Raw genomic sequence first — 26,102 nt, forward strand, 5'->3', positions numbered from 1 at the left:
CCAACTATTTAGTACAATTTACCTTCTCTTCTTTCTTGTCTCCCTTTATATTCACTAGAAGTAGGATGACTAAATTTAAAGTCAGAAAAAACAACTCTGTCTTTTGTGACCAAATGCAAGCTATTTAACCAGTCTGGGGCTCAGATTTCTTATTTCTAAAATGAGAAAATTAGACAAAAATTCTCTAGCACCTCTTCCTGTTTGAAATCCTATGACCTGAATGATTTTTACCTCAGTCCTGGACCAGTTGATGGTAGGGTCTCTATGGCTGTGGTAGGTAGGACTAGTGGTGACTGAAGTTTATAGAGAATAAAATGAGAAGATGTCTGTGCAATATTGCTATTGTTTTCCTAACTTTAAACACAGGTCTATTGCTAAGTCATCACTCTTCTCTATTTTCACAGAGGCCACATTATACTATTTATCCCAGGTTCTTGCTCCTATCCTAGGTCCCATGACCAAAGCCCTGAAAAGCTGAACAAGGTTTTTCTTCAGAAATGTAAATTAGTCTTATTTCAATCCTTTGTTTAAAAAAAAAAAAAAAAAAAAAAAAGCATAGCCATTTAACACTAATGGATGACTGATCTCAGTGGTCTAAAATGGGGGAGGGGTAATTTAAGAGTTGGGGAAGGGAACAGGAAAGGGTCTTTTAAAACCCTGTCAGTTTTTCTTTTTTGCTAACAGCAAGTTAGGGGCAGGAGGAAAGTTTGATGGATGGCCTATTTGGGAAAGCCTTTAAAAAAAAATAGAGCCCTTTATGTGAAACTGAATTTGGTTGTATTCTATTCCACAGTAGGCCAGAGAATAAAAGACAGCCTGGTCAGAAGCCACAGTAGTGGCAGGCCAGTGGGATGGGGAGATAGATGTGATCTGGTATATCAAACTAGAATCCTAAATTAATTTTCCCATGAAAACTCTGTTAAATGTGGTCAGTGAAGATTTCAGATGCATTGTAGATTTTTGTGAACTATTCCAGAATTACATTAGTTCCATGGAAAAATCCATCCCAAGTTTTAATATAACTGCCTACCTCCCCCCCCCCTACATACACACACACTCTTGTTTTCTAAGACAACTTGTTTATATGCTGAGGTGTATTTGCATTTGTTCATGGTATTAATAGAAATTATATCCGAACAGTAGCTTCCTAAACTACAAAATACTTTTGTAAAAGTGAGCTATTGTTATGCTTAAATCTTTATGTAAAACATACTAATTAATAAATTAAAATTCCTTTAAAATCCATAATTGAAAGTCAATCATAAACTTGACTTGGCTTTATTCTCTTCTAAATATTCTGTCAACATACAAAGTATACTTCTATGCTAGTTACCTCCCATTTTTTAAATTTCTTCACCAAAATCTTAAGATTTAAATGAAATGATTAACTTTTAAAGGATTCCTATGATAAATTTTTTTTTTTTTTTAATGATCTGATTTGTAGTGGAAAGACACTGGCTCTGCAGTGAAAGGATCTAGTTTCAATCCCACTTCTGATGGGAAGAGAAGGTAAAAAGTGTGGGGGAAATCACATAACTTCATTACATATATTTAAAAGTAATAGCAAATTGTACATAGCAGGTACATAGTAGGTTTGCAGTTATATTTTTTTTCTATTGCACTACATTATGAGAATGTTTGTTTTATTTCTTAAATTCAGAAAAAAAATACTTTGAACAAATTGTTAATACCCCTAAATTCCAGTATCTTAATCTGTAAATTGAAAGAGTTGAAGTGGAAAGTCCCTTCCATGATCCTCTGTTTCCATGATTTTAAAAATCAGTTGATAAAACTTTAGTTAATCATCTAGCATGTAGTAGGCATGGTGTTAAGAGCTGGAATATTTTGATATTCTTTAAATTCTAGGATCCTTTGCATAGTTTATTTAATCTGTATAAACTACAGAAGACACTTTCCCAGGTATTGATATTTGATTTTCTTTTCTTTCTTTTCCCCTTTAAAATTATTGATGATTTCTTATATTTATGGACTGATTTTTTTTAAATCACAGGAATATATTATTATAGATATTAAACAAATTACAGTCTGTAATAAATAATGACATATATAAGAAGTTTTCTTAGAATGGATCATTAAGGATATGTAGTAAGAATAACATATAACAACTGAGTATTGCAAATATTACACTGCTATTTGGGAAATATTAAAATTATCAAAAAACAAAAGTTGCAAGGATCATTTCTCCATGACTTACAGAAAGACAAAAATCAAGAACCATAGCAAATTATAATGATAGAATATTATCACTTTCACCCATGAAAGATTATACTTTGTAGTTCTCAAAGAGAACTGATACATCAGGAAGGAGATCTCATGATTTGCAAGTGAATTGGATTTAAGTGAGGGAAGAAAATACAAAGTCACCAGCTTTACTCTTTCTTTTTCAGCCACCTGGATACAGTGGCAAGATATAGATCAGGATGACTAGAGAAGAAGTAGGAGACCTTAGCCTTTTTAACCTAAGGTCTTTCCCAGGTTTCAGTCTGAATGAGGTAAGGGCCATTTAGTGATTAAGGTTAGATAAGAAATGAGGCAAAGAATGGTCTCTTTTACCTAGTCCAAAAAAATAGTGGAGGAGAAGACCCTACATTGGAAGACTGATTGATATATAAGATATAGCAATATATCTTATATATATATTATTGATATAAGATATATATATATATATATATATTTTTATAAGAATATATTGATTGATATATAAGAAACACCTTTGGTAAGCAACATTCTGAAATATCCTGCTTGTATTTCCAAAGAGAAGTTTTCTATGATAGCAAGTAATATGAAAATATAAATACCATACAATTAGGCAAATATTTTTAGAACCCTAAAATCATCTTGAATGTTCAACCTGAGTAATATTTACTTTGCCTTGCTTTTAAATGACTGGTCTCTTCCTTTATTTAGCTCTTCAACTGTTCTCAGTCAGCTTCCTTTAGCATACTCTTACAGAAAAAAAATAATTTTAAAGGCAATGTCAATTATAGTATTAGATTCTTCTTGTCAACTTGGCATGTCACATATTTTACATAAAAGGATGCAATAGTAGAATTATCTGGACTCTGGGTGGTATGGCAAAGTTAGTAGGTAGAGAGAGAAAAGTAACAAAAGGGAAACTGGGCAGGATCCAAGATACTCTTTGATTCTCTAGGGGAGACTGAAGAAATTCAAATATTTGATTTCTCTTTAACCTATCAGCTTGCAAACTATGGCCTTAGAATAGCCACAGACTGAGTATACCTGGACTTTTCCTTACCACAGATAAGCACACCAAGGAAGAAATTTAGAAAATTTATAAATTTTTATTTTCTATTATAACTTAGAGGCTGAAAAATTTTAAAGCTAAAATTCTTAGTCTTACTTCTAGTATTAAATATTAATTCTCAAGTTAACTGAAAGTTGTTAAATTCAGTTTTAATAGTAATTATATCCATAACATTAATAAAAAACACAACTATACTTTATTTCTTCATATTATTTACCTTTCTTCCTGCTAAAAGCACGGTTCATGATGATGAGGCACAGCCAAATAAATGCTTGATTTTCTTTTACTTTATCCTAAAAAAGAAAAAAGGAGTTAAGAATTATTAAAAACACAAATATATCATTGTTATAGATAAAATAAATTTGAATTTTAAGGATTTTCATCACATAAAAAATAAGTCTCTAATTTTTTTTTTTTATTCTGCCACAAGACGAGATTCCAGATGAGCTCAACTGCAACTACTATTGATCAAGATGATGGGTAGTAGAATCATCCAACAGCAAATCCTCACAAGTTGCTTAATGTTTAAATCCCCAAATCCTAGGATAGAAACACTATCACACAATCTAACCTCAAATCTATGACATGACTTCTTTCCTCCTAGGTTTTTATTCATAGTAGATATTTTAGCAGAGTTATATTGACATTAATAATCTTGGTTGAAAAGAAGATACTTTGATTTGTACTAATGTCAATAAAGAATATTTTAGAGACACAAAAGCCATAATAATAAGGGTGAGCAGTACCTTTTTCATAACTGACTGAGAATTAAAGAATTATGAAAGATTCTAAAAGATAGCTCCCCACAATATATCATTTTACAGTGTTTTCACAAATAAAAGTTAATCCATAACATATACCTGGGGGACTGGCGGGGGTTGGGACTTACTAGCACAACTCCAGATTATACAGCAACTTTCTTCTGGAATTTAAGAGTAAATTCTAACTATGTCACTGTGAGGTTGTTATAGCAACCTTACAATAGGGATTGGGAAAAGACCTGTGATTTCATTAGTGTAAGGAATTCTAAGATAAGGAAACCCCCACTACCAATTCAAATTAACATTTTCCCTGCAACTAACAGCTTCAGAGATCTGCCTAGAACATAAAAAATTAAATGACTTCCCTAGAATCACACAGTCATTATATATTAGGGGTAGAACTAGAATGTACATCTTGCTGCCTTCAGGGTCAGTCTCTATCCATTACACAGCATTTTCTCATTGGTCTCACTCTACAACCAGCAGGTTTGTTCTACATTAAGGCTGAAAAAACTTAAATGACTTAAAGTTTTGTTGTTGTTTAGTCAAATATCCACTTCTTTGTGATCCCATTTGGTGTTTTCTTAACAAAAATACTGAAATAGTTTGCTATTTCCTTCTCCAGCTAATTTTATAGTTGAGAAAATTGAAGCAAACAAGATTAAATGATTTGCCCAGGATTACCCAACTAATAAATGTCTGAAAAGGTAGAATTTAGGAAATTAAGTCTTCCTGACTCTAGCTGTCCCTATTTAAGTTTTAGAATATAGAATAAAGTTAGTCCAGACTAGAAAAATAATGCAGTTCAGCTTCCTCTTTTTTTTTTTTGATAAGGCATTTAAGGCAATGTTAGTTAGCAGGAGAACCATCTTATATATGACATCACAAATATAAATAATTTAACATTCTCATGGTTTTTTTCCTATTCTGAGAACTCTATGTGTCTGTGTACACACACACACACACACACACACACACACACACTCACACTCAGACACACATGTAAAAACACACATGAATACACCTCTATTTCTTGGGCAGTATCTTCATCTGCTTCTATATGGTTCTATGGGTCTTTCTAGCTCTAGCAATGTGGGAATGGAGGACTCATTGGTAAAAATAAATCCTACTCTAATTTTATTACACTATAGTACCCTGGGGGGAAAAAACTCACTGTAACAGTGAGAATTTACTCTGAAATCCTACAAGAAAATTATTGTAGACATTTAAACTGTACCCTCAATACATCTTCAGGAACTAGTCCAGGGATGGAAAATGGCAAGTTCACAAAATCATTTGGTCTGGCCCTAACAAAGCAATCTCAGGTGATGATGAGCTGAAAGTTTGGTACTACCACCTCCCACTGCTTGAGTTTTTAAGTTGATAATTTTATATACTCTGTGAATGCTCTTATTCAAATGGCCCTTGGTAGAATACAAAAGTTTCCCATCTTTGACCTCCACTATGGCACTGTACGCAAAAAATATCCTATGATACAAGATCTTAGTATCACATATCCAAAGCTCTAGGGATCAAAGGAAGCATCTATCCCAAACTTCCCTTCTCCCCATTTGACACCTAAAGAAAATGAGGCATTGAGAGTGAAAGCAGTTGCCCAAGATTACATTGGTTATAAGTAATGAAGCAGGGATTCCAAACTAGATCTTTTCATTCCATATTGAAAATGCTTTTTACTATATTAAGACTTTATATTAAGTGCTTTCAGAACTATGAGATTTAGATATATGGGGAATCAAATTACTTTTTGTTTTCGCTGGCATTCAAAATAAACTATTATATCCTGAAAAATTATTGAGGGTGATTAAGGGGTACATTAAATAGGGCTTACTGTCATTCTCCTGAGTTCAAACCTACATTCATACCCTTACTAGCTGGATGATTGGCAAGTCATTTAATCATGCTTGCCTTAATTTTCTTATCTGTAAAATGAGCTGGAGAAGGAAATGGCAACCTTATCCAATACCTTTGTCAACAAAATTCCTAATGGAGTCACAAAGAGTCAGACATGACTGAAAACAACTGAATAACAAGAAATTATTACGATATTAAATGCTAAAGTGATTTTTATAATTTTCAAGAAAGACAAAAAACTCTATAACTCAATTTTTCATAATTCTAAACTTTGAATAATAATTTAAATATCACATATGACATTATAATAATTGCATGTGTTTATTTCTTTACTAAACAGATTATAAAATAAGGACAATCATGGTATATTTGCTATCTCATTTGTTGCTCCTTCCTAAGGCATAAGAGATTGTTTGTTTTTATTACTGAAATGTAAAATGTTAAAGCACTAAGAAAAAATAAATACTTTTTAAACTTTCATAGTAAGCTGTCTGTGAAGATAAAAATTACTCAACCTACAATATAGTGTGTCCAATGATTAATATCATAAGCATACTGCATATATCATATATTTACTCATTTTTAAGTGAATTTATAAAGCCTCTAGAAACTTACTAGAATGATTGAATAAAAATAAAGCCATTGCCACTTTTAACTAAGCCATGCATGCACTGTAAGGTGTCAAGTATTAAAAAAAAAATTGGCTTTTGTTTTTCTGATCAATTCCAAAGGAAGGCACATTTTCTCCTTTAAATGGAATGGATATCATTTTGACTTATGTTGAAATTCCAGCCTATTAGCCTTTATTACTGTACTCACCATAAATTCACATGGCAATTAAAATATTGCAGTTCTATTAATCTAAAAACTTTATGATAAAATCATTATAGGAGTAGGGTCACTATAATTTGTGTCCTTGCATGTATACTCCCCAAGGGAAAATTAAAAGTTAACTGAAACACATAGTAATATTACAGGTAATAATTTTAATAGTTCTTTACTGATTTGTAAACATAAAAAAGAGTCTCCATTCATCATATCATATTTTATTCATTTTCTCCTTATCGGTAAGTTTATATTCTTTGCAAAAGATCATTAAAGCCTACATTTAAAATCAGACATACCTAGAATGAACATATTCTCTATTCAAAACAGAAAAAAAAAAACTTTTCATTTTTTTTTTTTATTTAAAGAAAATAAGGTGCTGAAAAGGTAGGCTGTTGCTCAGGATTATATCACTAATAAGTAATGAAGCAGGGATTCCCACCTGAGTCTTTTCATTCCACATCCAATATTCTTTTCACTATATTAAAACTTTTCCTGCTTTCAGAATCATTAGATTGAGATATGGAAATGTAGATAAAATGTATGTATGAAAATATGTATGTATGTATGTATGTATGCATGAGAGATCAAAGAGGGAATCTATCCCAATGCTCTCTTCTCCATTTTATACCTATATGTAAAAATGGTCTTTTTGGAAACTTTGGTTTGTTTTGTTTCCCTGACTGCCAATCATAATATTAAAGAATCAGCCAAATGGTAATATCAAAATTATTGACCTAGTAACATCAATTTAATATTAGATTCCCAACAGAATTAAAGTAAACTTATTTTTAGAAATCCATAATTTTTTAAAATTAGCACCCCAAATTCAGAATATATAGTAATCCCCCAAATTTTATCATTAGTAGCTATACAATTAAAATCACAACTATTTTCAATGATTCCAGAATACAAAACATGAAAAATACTATATAAATAGAAAATTAATATAATTTCATTAAATAGAAACAATATAATATTAAAGTACTAAACCATAACAAATCATATCAGGTATGAATGTGTGTGATTTATGTGTGTATATATAAAAGTTGATGTGATCATCTCTTTATTCATGTTGTTACAACATCAAATTATTGAATGTTAACTCTATAAATTAGGGTTAATTTTTACCATGCAAATTTGACATTGCCTTCATTCAAATTCAATCATAGAAACTGAAAAAAGGTAATGATCCTTTTGTTATTTATTTTTATTATCCAATATTATAAATTAATATATCAAAATGAATTCCCCAATCTTTATGAAATAAAAGTAACAGAGCAAGTAGTTGCATAAATAATGGTATTTTCATGCATGGTAATCAGGTGTCCAAGTCCTTTTGAAGACCTTAATACTGCTTTTACAATTCAGTAAGATAGAAGGCTAAAATGAAAACCCATGACATGAAGTATTTGGTTTTGGGTTCCATTTTTATTTTTAGAAGTTTGCCTTTGAAATAAGATTTTCCTGGAAACTTAACAAGATCCAACTAAAGCTGTAAAACATTGTCCTCATTAATACAAAAGATAAATGACTAAGAAACCTATCTGCCCAGCTCAGGCTTACAAATGAAATTAAAACAATGAAACAGAAGTTACTGTTACAGGAAGAGAAACTAGGTGATCATAAAATGATAGATTCCAGGAAAGCTAGGGAAAAGATATGTTTAATCTCCCCATGTTTTTTGATGTATTTTCTTTAATGTGCAAGTCACTAAAGGTATTTACTAAGCAGAAACATGCTGGGCACTTTAGAGATATATTTCAGACTACCTCTTAGCACAACAGAGCTGTGACTTACAATGCAGCTTTACTAAATCATTGGGTTAAGGATGCCTATTTTTTCCATTCTGGAAAAATTAAGGCCCCTTTTTTGGATCATTATTTTCTTGATCTTATTAATGTCTGCTGAAAAAAAAGGTATTACACTTTAGATCTCACAAACTATGAGACATTACATCATACTTTTATTTATTTGTTTTAATTTTGCAAGGGTCTCTGCTTTTGTAGCTAAGGAATACCTGAAGCTTGCCAAGAAAAGCTGTCTATATACACGTTCATATATTTCGAAGAAATTTCCATACATTGGAAATGGACAGTGAAAAAGAAGTAATATAATCAGGTAAAGAAAACAATTGTTGGGAAATACTATTGAGTTTTTGGCTCACATGCCAAAATGAAAAACTAAAATTAAGACCATTTCCTCCAAGAAATACATCTATCTAAAATATAAAACAATGTGACTACATAAAGAGAACATGGAAAGATCAGCAGCATTCAAACTTTCTTGAGGCAAAAACCTAATCACTTCCCTTAAAAGTCCCCAAAGTGGCAAAGCTTGAAGTTGGCACAAATTCTGAATTCAGGAACTTAGTGTGCAGAAGTGAGTAGCAGAAGAAAATTATTAATATGATGAAGAAATATTACAAGTTAGGAAAGGGAATAGATTCATTTGGAAATGATGGGGATTTAAAAAGAATAATAATAAAAAAACCAAGAATAATAAATTAAATATTTAATAAAAATAAAATTAAATATTTAAAGAAGAGAAGCCTAAGAAATAAAGCCAAAAGAGTTATTTTGTAAAGTATAAGCAGAGCTTGACAGAAAAGATTGGAATGAGTATAAAAATTACTATCTAAGAGTAAATGGAACAAGGCAAAAGATAGCTAATTAAATGATAGATTTTTAAGGAAAATCTATAAAAATAAGCAAATTAGAATACCAATGGGAAACCTGCCCCAGGTAGTAGATTCATTAAAAAAGAGAATGGAGCACTCATAGCTAAGTGACATAATGGTACTAGAAGAAATAGAATACTGAAAAATTGGAAAAGCATTAAGCAACTACAATTTTAAAATATTGGCCTGGAAAACAATGTAAAGAGAAACAATTTAAAAGTCACTGGACTCTCCTGAAGATTGATTATAAAAGATATTTTCTACCTGTTAGCATAGAGATGCAAATGTACATTTTTACACCTGGCCAATGTATGACTTTTTTTCCTGATTATACTGACTTTTTACAAGAAAGAACTTTCATTTTATTTTACTTTTTGTGAGAGAGGAATTGATGGAAATTTTTAAAAAAGAAAGACCATGAATGAAAGAAGGAAATTAAGAAAGGGACTCAGGAAAAGCAGGGTAGTATTAATGTTTCTGTTTTTCAATCATTTTAAATTGTACTTAATTGTTCATGATTCCATTTAGGGTTTCCCTGGAAAAGTTACTAGAGTAGATTGTCATTTCCTTCTCCAGCTCATTTTACAGATGAGGCAAAACAGGGACAAATAAGATTTAAGTAACTTGACTAGATGTCACACAGCCACTAAATATCTGAGGACAGATTTGAGTCCAGGAAGATGAGCCTTCCTGACTTCAGTCCAGAATTCTAATTTCCTTCTTTCATTCATATCATAAAAGGGATGCCTTATTTTTACTACGTAAGTGTATGTCTTTTCAACTAGTAAACTTCATGTGTACGTCCTCCTTTACCACTGTAGTGCTCTACGTATTTGTGGAAGAGAGTAATACCGGTTTATGTGAAAAATTTTCTTATTACTATCACCTAAGTAGCATGTATTTTGAGATAATTGTGTGAACTATTAAAAGTGAATATACTACTCAAAGACCATAATACATATTTTTAGGGATGTAGAAGCACAGAGTACTTTGAACTAGAGATGATTATCTCCTGGGGAGACACAAGACACAAGAAGTCAAAGAGGAAAGACATAGAAGAATATTATGTGTACAGAACAAAGGTTAAGTCTTATAATATCCTATTTTTCTGTTCTTCTTTGTATATGCTAATTTTTATCTTTAATGGTGTGTTGTTTATGATAATTTAATTTTTGTACTTTATTTTTTCTTAGTTACATAAAAAAATTTTAACATTCATTTTTAAAACTTTGAGTTCTAAGTTCTATCCATTCTTCCTCCTCCATCCCCTTTATTGAGAAGGCAAATAATTTTATATGTTAGATATATATAGTCATACAACCATTTCCTTATTAGTAAGAAACCAGAAACCCCCCCAAAAAATCAAGAAAAAAATTTCTTTAAGGAGCATGCTTCAATCTGTATTCATATACCATAGATTCTTTCTCTGGGGGTAGAAAGCATTTGTTCATTAATAAATCCTTAGCTTTGTCTTAGATCACTGCATTGCTGAGAATAGCTAAATAATTCACAATTGATCATCTTACAATAGCACCTTCTCCCATAAGGTATTATCTGCCATTGATCCCGACTCAATTTGTTATGTTATAAATGTTATGTTATAAATATCTTAAGTACAGGAACCCTAGGCCAAGGGAAGACCAGAGTGAACAAAAATAATATATTAATTTTCTTCAGTTTTAAGAGAAAAGAATGAAGATCATATTACCAATTACCAAGAATTACAAAGAATACCAAGAAAAAATGAAAGACATTAACTGCTATACCATGATTCTCCTCTGGCAACAAAGGCAATGTATTAAATGAACATATTTCAACAATCTCTTTTGCATCTAACAGAAAATTGCTTCCAATATAAGCTCCAAGGGGAACTCACTCTCCTCACATTTTTTAAAAGCAGAATGGCCTCAAGGATGAACACACTCTAGTAGCTTGTGTGGATCTTGTGTAGCTCTAGAATAGCTACTATTATAGATCTCTGAATGGGCTACTTCCAGAATCTTGCATCACAAGTTGTAGGCAAAGACAAATGTCCAGCAACCTCCAACTCCAGGTTGATCTCAAGTCATGAGCTAAGAATAAATAGGTCTAAGAATATCCTATGTCATTTATTTTCTTAGATAAAGAGAATATAGTACAGAAAGGAGTAATGGAGGGGTAAGATGGGGTGTAATTTCAAAATATAAAGGGACTTTAATTACTGGACATTCAGTCCTCCCATAATAACTTAAAAATATAGTTAATTGGCTACACTCTAGGAAGTAAGAAGTATCTAAGTACTCTCTACTATAGTAAAGGTTTTTTTAATGAAACAAATAATATAAAAATATTTATATATTATAATTTTTTTAAAATCACACTAAAAGTCAATGAAATTATAAGGGGTAGAGGCAGCTAGATGGCTCAGTGGATAGAGCAATGGTTCTGGAATCAAGAGCACCTGAGTTCAAATCCAGCCTCAGACACTCTATAACTATATGACTCTAGTCAAGTCACTTAATTCCAAATGCCTTGCCCCCCCCAAAAAAAATTATAAGACATAGACCTGTGACTTCATTAGTATAAGTAAATAGGTGATGAAACCCCTTTAACTAATGTAGGTTAACACCTCCAACTTACAGGCAAAGGAATTGGCTTGGGAGGTTAAGCAATTCAATTAAGATCATACAGTCTGTTTGTGTCAGAGGCAAGACTTGAACCCAGGTCTTCTGGTTCAAAATCTGGCCTTTTATTTACTATACTATCTTTTTAAAAAAACATTTATTCAATAAACATCCAGTGCTTCCCAGAAGGACAATATATTATCAATATTGATAATATTTAAAAATTAATTTTAGTTCAGTACATGTACTTAGTACTTAATATAGTTCCACAAAATTCACACCTATGTTCTTGGACAACTCAGCCAGATAGAGAGGGTAGAGAAGACAGGCAGGCTCTCAGAGCCAAGGAGACAGAAATTCATTTCATCTTCAGTCAGGCTCCTAGTGGTTGGCTTGGCCTCCTGCACTTCTCCCCTAAGACCAAGGCCAGATTCAAAGGCTCTCCAGAATGCTACCCAGCATCAGGCAAGGAGACAATAAAGACTTTTGGGCTTTCACACCTGGCTGTCCTCATGGTGATTACTGAACTGAAACGAAACGAAAGCTGCTCCCAGAGACCCCCAGAAAACCAACTGAACCAGAGAACATTACAAATGAGTAAACTGAATCTGAGCTATCACAAACCTGGCAAGTACCTAAAGGAGGATTTGAACTAACTTCCCAGTGCTCTTGCTTTGACACATAGCTGCCTCCCTCAAATAATCACTTACCTTGTTTTATTGATTCTCTTTACATACCATTTGCTTCTGTCACCCTCATAGATATAAGGCCACAAAATGATCTTTCTTATTATTATTTGTTTTCAGTTATGTCTAATTTTTTAAGATCCCATTTGAGGTTTTCATGGCAAGGGTACTGGGGCCATTTACTACTCTATTTTACAGGAAACTGAGGCAAATAGGATTGTGACCTTCTTAGAGTTACAAAACTAGTAAGTATCTAAGGTCAGATTTGAATTAGTCTCACTCTAAACCCAATGCTATACCCATTGTACTACCAAGTTGTCCCAACTTTTATCTACCTCTTATTTGATACATTGGGATAATGAAGCCCATGGAAGTTGTCATAAAGAATAAAGCTAAAACTCAAGCCCAGATCTGATTTCAAATCTGATAGCAATCTTCTTTCCCCAGAGACTATGTCCTGGTAGATCCTCAATATCCCGGACTATTACACTGACCTTTTATTGGTTTCTCTGCGTAGAGGATATATTTGCTCTATGCATATCTGCTCAGTATAGATATATATTTCTTATATTTGCTTGACAGATACTTCTATCTAGTCTTCTATACAGCTGCCAAAATAATCTTCCTCAATCTTGTATCTGACCAATTTTTTCTCCATGATGACAGAAATAATTCAGTGGCTCAAAATCATGGTATTGGTTTTCTATTAAAAATATGTCTCTTTTCCTTTATAGTCTTTAAAAGAAGATAGAAGGAATAGAATGAAGGGCTTATTCCTTTGAGAAAAGACATTATAAAATTATTTTAAAAATGAATCTATGTTCAATTACAAATGCCCACTGAGAGAATTTAGCCACAGGAATAAAGATTGTGATCAAGGTGGGATATGTTAATTCTTAAGTGACTTGCATTAATATCCAGCCATTTGAATGAATAGATATATAATACTCCAGATTTATTATAAGCAAAGACATAAAATCCAAGTTGAAATCAAGTTAAAATTTCCATATTTTAGTTCTGCTTGTAGAAGTTAATTAAATCTGCCAATGGGAAAAAGATTTAGAATATCTAAATTCTTTTTTGAAATGTTAAATTTTAAATATATCTATTGTACAGCTGAGTAAGGTCAAGTATAGAATCAACAAAATACTGGGGCTATGTTATTTAGGTCACCAAAAGAATTTTGACATATCTGCCCTAGAAAATGTGACTTCAGTAATTGAAACCTACAATCCTTTTTTTAACAGAAGATGTTATCATGGCAGTTTGGTGATATGACCAGAACAGGTTTTAAAGAACATTGTTCTTCTGGGAACAATCAAATGAAAAGAGAAGAGAGAGGTACCAATGGTAATTTGGCATAAAACATTATCTGAATGGAGAAAGTAAAAATAGAGCATCTCCCAGATAATCAAATACCAAGTTTCATTGTGTCTTCACTTACACCTGGTCTGCATTTAGAATTACATAATGTTATAGTTAGAATGGGCCTTAGGGATCATCTAATTTAACTGTCTCATTTCACAGATGAGGAAATTGAGGTTCAGAGAGGTTCATAGTTTCCTAAAATAGGCAAGGGCTAAGTGTAAATTAAATCATATTAACATTTTATTAACATAATTAACTTTAAATTAATTCACAATTAACTTATTAATATTAAATCATCTTTGCTTCTCTGTTGTTAACAAATTTTTATGAGTTGTCTATCTTTAGAACTTCTCAGGGTTGTCTGTTTAGGATCTGAAGTTTAACTTGTTCAAATTTAAGTTTCTTTTCTTTTCAACTAATCCTGCTACTTCTTTCGTCTTTGGAACTCTGAGGCAGCTGGATGACTCAGTAATAAGAGTGCTTTACCTAAAGTAAGAAATTTAGTCTCAGATACTTTCTATTTGCTTCAGTTTCTTCACCTGTAAAATGCTAATAATAATATACCACCTGCCTACCAGGATTATTGATAGGATCAAATGAAATATTTAAAAACATTACAGGCACTATGCCTGATAAATAGTAATGCTTAATAAATAAATTTTCCCTTCTCCTCTGGTTGGCACTTCTCTCTGTTCATGGTGCCGTCTTGTTGTTTTTCATTCTTGCCTCTCACCTTTCATATCACTTACCAAAATCTATCAGTTTCAGTGGCAAAGCCATCACATTAATTCCTATCTCATTTTCCCCTTACTAATGTCTTTCTATCCAGGCTATTTCAGTAGCCACTTAACAGATTTTCACATTTCTACTTTGATCCAAACTTTATAAATTGACAAAAGTCTTTTCATGTATAAATTTGCTCAAATATGCAGAAAAACTTTCACTGATTCTTTATTGACTCCTAAATAGAGCCTCAATTCCTTTGTTTGGCATTTTAGTGCCTCCACAACTTGGTACTACCTTCCCATATTTATTTCCCATTATACCTCCACTCAAACTCCCTTTTTTTCCAGCCTTGAATTTACCTCCAAAATTTGCCAGTACTATTCCTTGTGATGAGGTCATCTTATTTGCCTGCTGAATTCCTACTAATTCTTTAATACCAAATTCAAATGTGACTTTTTTTTAACACTTTCTCAAATTCTTTCTGTAGTAGTGACTTTATCCTTATACCCAACAAAGCATATGGTTTAACATACAATATATATTAAATTTATCTGTGACTGTGTCTAAGCAATCTAATCAACTATAAATTCCCATATCTTATTTAATCTTTTGCTCAGCTCCTTGTAGATCTAAATAGGAACAGAAGTTCTTGGAACTTCAACTCCTCCCCAAGAAGAATTTTGGTGGGAAGAGTATTTCCTTTTACTCTCTCACACAATATCCTTTTCTCCTTTTGCTTTTAAAGCTGGGCACTGGTCATTCATACTCGTACAGGAGGGAATTCAGAAGCCTTAGTATCCTTTTATCCTTAGGTTCACTCTCTCTCTCTCTTTCAGTGGTCATGAGTTATAACTCTCAACTACTCTGGGGAGAACATGGTCTCTCACATGCATGGAATATCAAGAAATTACCAACCACTTGTTCTTCCAGTAAGATAGACAACTATTTGGCCTTACCATCTACTTTGTCATTGAACCCTATTGAACTCAGTCTCACTGTAGTTCAATTCATGTGTAAGTCAAGACATCACCCTGTGATGTCACTGGTACTTTTTGAAAATGAAGGATAAATAACAGCACTTTATAAACCATACAACACTATACAAATCTTATCTATCGTGGTTATTATGTGGAGGATGAGGAAGAACTAAGTATTGAGGATCATTCCAAGGTTTTCAGCCTGGATAACTATGGTGGTGGTGCTTGAAATAGGGACCTTTTAAGAAAATAATGGGTCTTTTAGTAAATGTGTTTTCATTTTGTAAATGTTGCATTTTAAATGCCTATGGAGCACTCAGGTAAAAATGTCCACCAGGCAGTTTGCAATATGGAATCATAATTCAGGTGAAACTAGGGTTAGAAATATGGATATTGTGTTGCCTACAAAAGTATAATTATACTTAAATCAAAAAGGGAAAGAGTGTAGAGAAAGGAGAAGAGCCGACTAAAGAGAACTTTGTGAAACAAAATCCAGAAGAGAGTCTTAAGAGACAAGTTCACTAAGTAGATAAAAGCTGGATACTGATCCTATAAGGGAGACTGGATAAGGAATGATCAAATGTTCAGGGAAAAAAAAAACAAAACAAGAAACTATAGAGTCATAATGTCACAGAAACAGAAAAATTTTCAAGAAGAAAAAGTAGTCCACTGCGTCAAAAGCTGAAGAAGTCAAAATGGAGTTACACTGAGAAAAGACCATTTGATTTAGCAGTTAAAAAAAGTATTTGTTACAGGAGAGAAAGGTCAATTGAATGGGGACATCACACACCTTAAGGCAAAGGTTAAGAAGTGAGTGGCAGGTGAGGAAATGAAAGCAATGATTGTAGGTAACCTTTTCTAAAAATGTTATTAATGGCAAAGAAGGGAACAGGAGGGTTTTGCAGATAACTTTGTACAGCAGATCATTTTCCCATGTTCACAAAACTGATTGAAATATACAGGGAACAGACGATGCTGGTGAGTCTTTTGCTTTTTAGTAATTTCAGAAAAAACATTGGGTTTAATGGAGTGAGTCTAGGATCATAGATTTAGACCCAGAAGGAACATTAGAGATCATTTAGTCTAATCTTCTCATTTTAGAGATGAAAAAACTAACACAGAAAGAGGTTAAATGACTTTCCCAGAATCAAACCCAAAGCTGAGAAGGAAACCCAGGTCCTATGGTTCTACAAGAGTTTTTTATGTAACACCATCTCCCTTTAATGTTCCAATCCAATTTTAAAAATCCAATTATAATCGAACAAAACTAATACTTGCAGTTTATTTAAAAAAAAAAACTTATTTTTCATTATAAATTTTCCTGATATGTTTGAACAACTCAAAATATCTCTATAATGAATCTCTTAAAACATGGAGCTTCCTCATAAACAAACGTTTAACTGAGGACAAGCAAGTTCCTTCTGATCATTTCAGATCATCAATGAAAAATGTTATTCCATCCTAAACACAACTAGATACTGGATTAGAGGAACAATATGTGATTTCATCAGCATGGAAAGCTCTACATATAAAATCCTAATCTCCTGGTGACACAATAGATAAATCCTAGAGTTTCACTCAAAGCACATTGATGTTTTATTAAATGATTTACCCAGTATCACAGCTAATAAATGTCAAAGATGAGATTTGTTTCTACCTGACTTTAAAACCAGCATTCTATCTTCTTTAAAGAGCATTCTTCTTGACATGTTGAAAGCTACCTAATTCCTTAAAATGGATAATTTTATTATAGAATCACAGGATCACTGGCACTCTAAGGTATCATGTATAACTATAATCTCTGGAAGGGCATGGCCCATGTTTTACCATATTCTCCTCAATGCTAAGCACACTCTACTCACTCCTATTAATACTGGATATTTCTACTGATCAACAAGTTCTTAAAAATTAACAATCTGATTAAACAAATATTTAATGAACACTTTCTAGATATACTAAATACATAAGAAAGTTGATCTTACAGACTCCTTCAGCTCTGGGACTATGATTTCATGATCCTAAAATTTCTGACCTAAATTAGTTTAAAATCTAGTACAAAGAAAAGAGAATGTGGTTAAGCATTTATGCCAATAACTATATCACAGTCCATTTTTATTACAAAGACTTTATAAGATAAGAATGATTAAAATTGTCATAAGAGGCACAATAAGGCAAAGCAGAGTTTTTAAAAGGTGAGGGGGTGGTTGCTGTTGTATATCAATTAATCACTAAAGGCTTCATGAAAGAGGTGACACATTAGATTTATACTGAAGAAGTAAAATTTCAAAAGGACACGTGGAATTAGTTGCAAACTCTAGACAGAAAATACACCAAAATCTCCCTCTCCCTTCAGGACACAGTTTTAATTCATTTTCTCCTATGAGGAAATTCACAAAGCCAGAAGGAAGAGAAAATAGATTCCTCAATTTTCCCCCAATGCTTCTTTAGACAGTTCTTCTACCAATACCACTCAATAATCTTTCCTTAAGATACTTTCTTGTAAATAAATTTTGATTTAAAAAAAAATTTACATCTCCAAAATTTTGCCCAGTATCCCCCTTTTTTCCTCTCCAAGAGAGACACTTGATATGACAATACTGTTAAAGAAAAAAAAAATCAGCAAAACTGATCAAATACATTACAAAAGGATAAAAAACATGTGCAAAATACCATACTCAAGGATGCCTCACTTTGCAAAGGGGTGGAAATACTGTTTCATATTTCTTATTTGTAGCCATCTTTGCTTTTTTCAATCATACAACATTCCTTTTTTATTTTATTGTGGTTGTTCTTGCTGTTTATTAAGTCTCAGAGTTTGTTTTCTTTACTTACTTCATTCTGCACCAGTTCATATACATATTTCCGTGTTTTTCTATATACATATTTGTCATTTCTTATAGCATAGTATTAATTTCATGGTATTCATCTACCACAGTTTGTTTAGGCATCCCCAAACAGATAAATATCTACTTTGTTTTTAATACTTTGCAATAAAAAAAAGTAATGCTTTGAATATTTTCTTCTTGTCAATGATTTCTCTAACATATAAATCTAGTAGTAGAATTTCTGGGTAAAAAACCAGTCACTTTTTTGTCACTTTATTGTTTTTTCAATCATTTTATTTTTTAATAATTTTTATTTACTTTTTAGTTACTTTATGGTTTAATTCCAAATATGTTACAAAATGGTTACAGTGATTAAGAACTCCACAAAGTATTTTATTTGGTGCTTAGCTTCCCACAATCTCTACTTTCCCAACATTGACTATTCCCATCTTTTCTCATCTTGGACATTTTTTAGAGTGTAAAGTAAAACTTCAAGATTATTTTGATTGACATTTCTCTTATTATGAATATTTTAGAGCATTCTTACATATGGCTGACATGCCTATACAACTTTTTTGATAATTGATACAGAAAAATGTGTGTATGAAATTCACATTTTTTCTGATAAGATTTGATATCTACACAAACAGGTATGGGTATATATAATATATATATATATATATATATATATATATATATATATATATATATACACACACACATACGTGAATATATGTTGTTGTTTAGTTCTTTTCAGTCATATCTAATTTTTCATTACCTCATTTGGGACTTTCTTGGCAAAGAGAGTGAGGTATTTTACCATTTTTTCTCCTGCTCATTTTACATATGAGGAAACTGAGGCAAAACTGGTTAAATGATTTTCCCAGGGTCACACAGCTAGCAAGTTATCTTTAAGCCAGATGTAAACTCAGGAAGATGATCTTTCTGACTTTAGGCCTTGCCCTCTATTTACTTTGTCACCTAGCTGTCCCAATATCATAAGCACCTTCTCATGTTTGTTTGTTTGTAATGTATTTTATTAACTATGCTTTTCTTAGTAACTGTTTTTGTTTACCTATCTTGTATTTTTGTTGCCTTGATTAATGAAAAGCAAATATTTGATTTAGGTTTGGCTTTATTTTTAGAAGTGCTTTTATTGAATATCCATCTTTTTTTTTCTTTTAATATTTAAACTCAGGTTTGCAAGTTATGTCACATTGGATTGCATCTTGAACTTCTCTGCTCTTCAGAACATGTTATTCAATTCCCTCCAGTGATTTCTAATAAGAAAAAGATAATCTTATATTTAAATTTCCTTTTCTTTGCAGGAATTTATTGTTTGTCATTGCAATTATATTTAATAACTATATCTTGGAGTTTGTAGTGAGGCAACTTGTGGGTTCTTTTGACTGACATTTTGTTTTCTGTGTATAGGAAATTCTGTGTAATTTTCTTGTATTATTTATTGAATTTCTATATTCATTTGCTTTGTCTGTCATGTTCTTCTAGGAAATCAAATAAGCCTTAAGTTATCTGTTCCTACTTTCTCTTTACTATCAATATGTGCTGACTGAATGGAGATTATGGATTTTTTCAATGCTATTATTTTTTGGTTTACTTTTCCCAGACTATCTTCCAACCTACGCACTTGCCTTCCTGATCAATGTTTTTCCTTCTGTTTCTTACCTGAGGTTGATATTGTAGAGTCAAGTTTTTCTACTCTGATGATTATTTCTGCTGTACAATTAAAATATTCTTATTTCATAATTCTTATTTCTTTCTTACACCATTAAGAAAGATCCTTCTATGGTTTTATGCTCTCTTAAGAATGTTAAGAAGCAGGGTCTTCTGCTATATCAGGTGTTGATTTTATTTCCCTGGTTTTATAATATTTATCTATATGGGTCTGTACTCATTTAGATGATCTGAAGGTCTTTTGTTAATAACATCTTCCCTATTATTTAATCTGCTTGTCCTCAAAGTCTTTAATTGAGTTTGTATACTCCTGAAATCTTTGAAAACTTCAAGTTCTTTTTTTACCTTTATATTCCCCTATTGTTCATTTTCTGACTCTAGTTTTGTGACTGAGCCTGAAAATGGACTCTTGCCTTGCTAGGCAATCCACATTTCTTTATCCTGAGTTTCTGCTCATCCCAAAATGGTTGACAATACCCTTCACTTCAGGCCTGGTGGATCCACACACATGCTTCCCCAATTCCCTGGACCCCTTTAATAGTTGTCTAACTCAACTCTGAGAAACCACTACACACCTGTCAGATTGGCTAAGATGACAGGAACAAATAATGATGAATGTTGGAGGGGATGTGGGAAAACTGGGACACTGATACATTGTTGGTGGAGTTGTGAAAGAATCCAGCCATTCTGGAGAGCAATTTGGAACTATGCCTAAAAAGTTATCAAACTGTGCATACCCTTTGACCCCAGCAGTGCTGCTATTGGGTTTATATCCCAAAGAAATACTAAAGAGGGGAAAGGGACCTGTGTGTGCCAAAATGTTTGTGGCAGCTCTTTTCATAGTGGCTAGAAACTGGAAAAACAAATGGATGTCCATCAATTGGAGAATGGTTGGGTAAATTATGCTATATGAAGGTTATGGAATATTATTTCTCTGTAAGAAATGACCAGCAGGATGAATACAGAGAGGTTTGGAGAGACTTACATGACTTACTGAAGATGTATTCTGATGGAAGTGGATATCTTCAACATAAAGAAGATTCAACTCACTTCCAGTTGATCAGTGATGGACAGAAACAACTACACCCAGAGAAGGAACACTGGGAAGTGAATGTAAATTGTTAGCACTACTCTCTATCTACCCAGGCTATTTATACCTTCAGAATCTAATATTTAACGTGCAACAAAAAAATTGGATTTACACACATATATTGTATCTAGGTTATACTGTAACACATGTAAAATGTATGGGATTGCCTGTCATCTAGGGGAAGGAGGGGAAAATTTGGAAAAATGAATATAAGGGATAATGTTATAAAAAAATTACTCATGCATATATACTGTTAAAAATGTATAATTATAAAATTTAAAAAATAATAAAATTAAAAAAATAGTTGTCTAGCTATTATTATTGTAATAGATACAGCTACCATGTTATAATCACATCCAAAGTAAGTTTCAGTCCTTTTATTTTCTGTAGCATGGAGTAAGGATCTACAATATTCAGAAGGTTGTGGAGGAGAAATACAATTAAATTCTGTTGCAAATTCAGGGGTCTGTTTTGTAGACCCTGAAAAGAATGGCATTTTTTTGGGAAAGGATTTGTTGAACAGGCATGTTAGAGACTAGGGATTAATCTTTTCTTCTGTTGTTCATTGGAGGTTGTTGTTTTTAACCTCAGTAGGGTTTTTGATGTTTTAGAGAGCACAAATAGTTGGTATTACTTTATTTCATGAAAAATTCTTATTTTGGAGAAGCTTGCAAGATAATAAGGATTGGAGAAAATAACTAACTAGTCCTCTACCTTGTTGGTTATACAATGTATTTAAAGATCTTAAAAAAAAAAAAGGAATCCAATTATATAACACTAGAGTGGAAATATGTGATATTGAGTGAAAAGGACATTGGAGTTGAAAACAGGAGATGGTTTCAAATATTTTTTGATATGTCACTCTTGATATGTACTCCCTAGGTAATAAAAGTCATCAAACTTTCACTTGTACATAAATGATACTTAAATTCATAAGGTGATAACATTACCAAGTGAGAAAATATAAGAAAAAAAGAGGAGATCAGAGGCATGGCATTGAGACACACCTCATTGTAAATAGCAGTACTTCAAATTTTGCAAGATAGTTATAAAGCTCAAATGGTATATGATATATAAAAACACTTTATGAACTATAAACATGAACATCTTAATTATTATTAATTGGTATATCTTTTTTTGGTATTGGTATACCTCTTTTTTACTCCTTTAATAGTGTATTTTCTTAAAATTCAAATGATAAAAAAACTATCAAAACAATAATTTTTTCATGCAAAGGATTTACCCTTAGAGCTCACATGCTAAGTTATTGATAGGTATTGTAAGAGTATTAGTTATCTCAACACTAGTATACTTTTTAAAATTTGCAGAAGGGATAACTTGGAATCATTCTTCTGACACGCTCTGAGCCTCAGTTCCCTTCTCTGTAAAATCAGTGGGGTTTAATTCAGATGATTTCTAAAGTGATACAATTCAATGACACCATTTGATAAATGAATAAGACAGAGTTCAGAATTAACTCAAAAAAATACACAGGCTCTTTAATATACAAATAGACAGTCTTTACTACTAAGTGAATAAAATGATGGCTGCACAGATCATCAACAAAATATAATATTTTATCTTGTTCCTACATTTTTGCTTGGTTTATGAATATATTAGGCCTCTATAAAAATAAAAAGTAAGAGCAACAATGAGAAAAATGTCTTTACCCTTCACAGAGTGTCATATTAGAGAATGAAGGTACTAAAAGCTATGAAAATGGGGATAACATGAGCAACACATCATGAATTATTTCAGACAATAAGCCAGTAGGAGCAACAGTCTCCTTAACATCCTTGAGATAGAATAGAACCTGACAAAGAGGCTATCAATTATGTGATCTGATTCTACACCTAATTACCAATTTTTGCCATGATAATATTGCTGCATACAATCTCTATAGATGCATGATGCATTTAGACTAAAAGGAAAGAGTCTTCTTATCCAAAGCTCAATATACTCAATGACATGGCTTCCCCTATACAGATGCTTTCAAACTACTCACTATTCTTAACATATACAACATGAAATAACAAAAGCATAACCTTCAGAAATATTCACAATCATACAGAGAAGAAAAACCAGGTCTAAAGAATTACTATATTGACGTCATATCTTCTGATAACTCAGGACTTAGAAGAATAGATGCAATGCAAAATGAAAAACATTGAAAAGAGGAACTGCATTAACTACCAAGCACATAGCTTTTACAAAAAGATCCACAATTTGCTAAATAAACAATGCAAGAACTCATGCTACTAGTTTAAGTTTTTAATAGAAATAAATCACTGTTATAATGGAGGAAATAACATTTATCAACCTGAGATAATCATCAGTGGAAACTTTTATGTTTGTAAAACTTAATGATTAAAACTTGAATCTAGTGTATACTAATTATACTAATTACAAAAAGCAAATCCAAAGATGGAAATTAATAGATTCTGAATAAACAATTTAAACTCTTCATTCATATTGTAATATAGTCACCAAAAGTGGAATGTGAAATAAAAATAGATATACTTTTTGCATGATTCTTTACATTGTAGTAGCAATAACATTTAAGTTTTTAATTTCAAAGGAAAATATTAAGATAAAGAACTAAAACAAAATTAACTTTAACTGAAATCAAAATGATCTTAGTTCTTTTTGTATAAAAAGTTGAAAAGATAATACATACACATACAATACAATCATATAAACTTGTCAGCTTATGGAATCATACACATATATTACTTATGTCTAATTGTGAAAAAAAAAATATCAGTTATATGTGTACTATAAAGTATCCTTTCCTGAGAGGTGAAATCAAAATCTTATTTAAAAGAAAAACCTATCTAGAGTCATGTTTTCAATCACATTCATTTTTGTTAATGCAAACCTCATGTAACAAACATCCAGCCAAAGCTCATTCCTTTGACATTATATAAATGTGCTTACCTAACTGAATATTCCTCAACATTCAAGGAAAAAAAGATTATGTCTGGAAAAAAGTAAACATCTTTTTTTTATTTTTCTAAAACAAACCTGGTAAGGTAAAGTAAAGCTGAGGTATTATTTGCCTGGATGTATAGTCCTCAAAGATAATGCAGGTTCATTGATTACACAGTTCAATACATTTTTAACATTTTAGGTATGTAAGAGTATTATTAGCCTAAAGATAAGCCACTGGATAAGTAAAAGAGGGCATTATATACCCAACTTCTAATTCAACAATTTAATACAAAGGGAAAAAATGAAACAGCTTACTTGCCTGGGGAAAAAAAAGGAGTAACCAAAAGGAAGAAAGATGGTTGTGAGCCTTTATAATTTTCAGCTATGAGACAAATGCTACTACAAACTGAATTGAAAAATGTATTATCAACTAGGGGCTCCTGAAATATGTAATAATCTTATATTTGTGCTCATCAGCTTTCCTGCAGTTTGTGGCCCCATTTTTTATGAACCTTTTAAATTCAAATGTTGACTTAAAATAAAGATATACTCATATTAATTTCCCCCAGCCTTTGTGAAGGTATTCCAATATAAACAGAGAAACAATAAAACCAGGGGATCTCTTTGGGATTCCAAGAAGCTCAAAACAGGAATTCCAATATATGAAAAGGGCTTTGAAAATTTTTAGGCATTATAGAAATGTTAAATATTATTATTGTTATTATTATTATCACTATTCCTATCATTAGTATTATAGTTACTTATTCTGGCAACTTAACTCAAGAAAAGACAGTGATTTAAAAAAGATAAACTTTTCATAGTCCCTCAATTTACAATTTTTCTTCTTGTTATCTGGTTCTTGTGGTGAATTTCAGAACCCTAATGAAAAACACACCAGCTGAAAGAGGTTCAAAAACCAAAGGTTGTATATGAGTAAGAGGTCATTACTCCATGTAATCTACTACACTGAATTCTAATCAAGATTTAAAATTCAGAAGCATGTGAAATAATTCATATATACAAAACAATGGTATGTTATAACATTTAAAATTAGGTACTTAAACCATAAACATATATCATACATATAATACATATGTATTCTCTTGTCTGTTTCAAGATAAAGATCATGTGCATCTGTAGAAATGAATATGAGGCCATGAATACAATGATCAATAACATGTTATTAATCATGATGACAGCGATGGTGATAAGATCAAAATATCTTTCTATTTTGGGTGAGTTGTTTGGGTCTAAAATGTAAATTAATGAATCTAAAGACTGATCGATACACAGAAAGATTATTTAGAACCACTTGAGGATTAAAAACAAAAGGGTAGTTATGAATGGCTAGATTTATCAGAGCAAACACAGGCAAGTTTTCTATATATTTGAATTGAAAAAAAAAAGTAGAAAACCATAGGAAAAGGCAACATATGCTCCTCTTTTAACAACAGAAACTTTTGCCACTGATTCTGCCAACACCATGATAGTAATATGCTTTGGAGATAATATGCATCTCTTCCATTGTAGGATTTGAAAGCATATTTTCATGCCTCCAGAATTTTAGAACAGCTGTGGGAATTACTTTACAAACCTTTGCATTAGTAGTGTTGTATTCTCTCCAAAATGATAGTTTTTCCAAGCTTTACTTCAATAATGCTCCTCACTTTGACTTGTCTAATAATGCATAGCACAAAAGGGGGGGAAAGGGGAAAAAAAAGAAAAGAAATAATAACCTCCTCCAAATGCTAATATCAGTTATATCCCAATGATAAGT

The 26,102-nt window shown here is 31.8% G+C and overlaps 1 protein-coding gene across 14 annotated transcripts in view; it reads right to left on the reverse strand.

Annotated features, from left to right (window-relative positions):
- Positions 1-26,102, reverse strand: part of GULP1 (GULP PTB domain containing engulfment adaptor 1) — a 450,623-nt gene that overhangs the window by 157,466 nt on the left and 267,055 nt on the right. For 11 of the 14 annotated variants that reach the window (XM_074302903.1, XM_074302905.1, XM_074302894.1 and 8 more), the window contains one exon: positions 3,504-3,579. In XM_074302903.1, the coding sequence (XP_074159004.1) occupies positions 3,504-3,531 (28 nt within the window). In that variant the 5' untranslated portion in view covers positions 3,532-3,579. Of the gene's footprint in view, positions 1-3,503; positions 3,580-4,146; positions 4,945-26,102 lie in introns of those variants that run through there. The other 3 variants (XM_074302897.1, XM_074302895.1, XM_074302902.1) reach the window with 3 other exon arrangements.

This window comes from Sminthopsis crassicaudata, chromosome 3 (assembly GCF_048593235.1).
Source record: "Sminthopsis crassicaudata isolate SCR6 chromosome 3, ASM4859323v1, whole genome shotgun sequence".
NCBI classification, from domain to species: domain Eukaryota; kingdom Metazoa; phylum Chordata; class Mammalia; order Dasyuromorphia; family Dasyuridae; genus Sminthopsis; species Sminthopsis crassicaudata.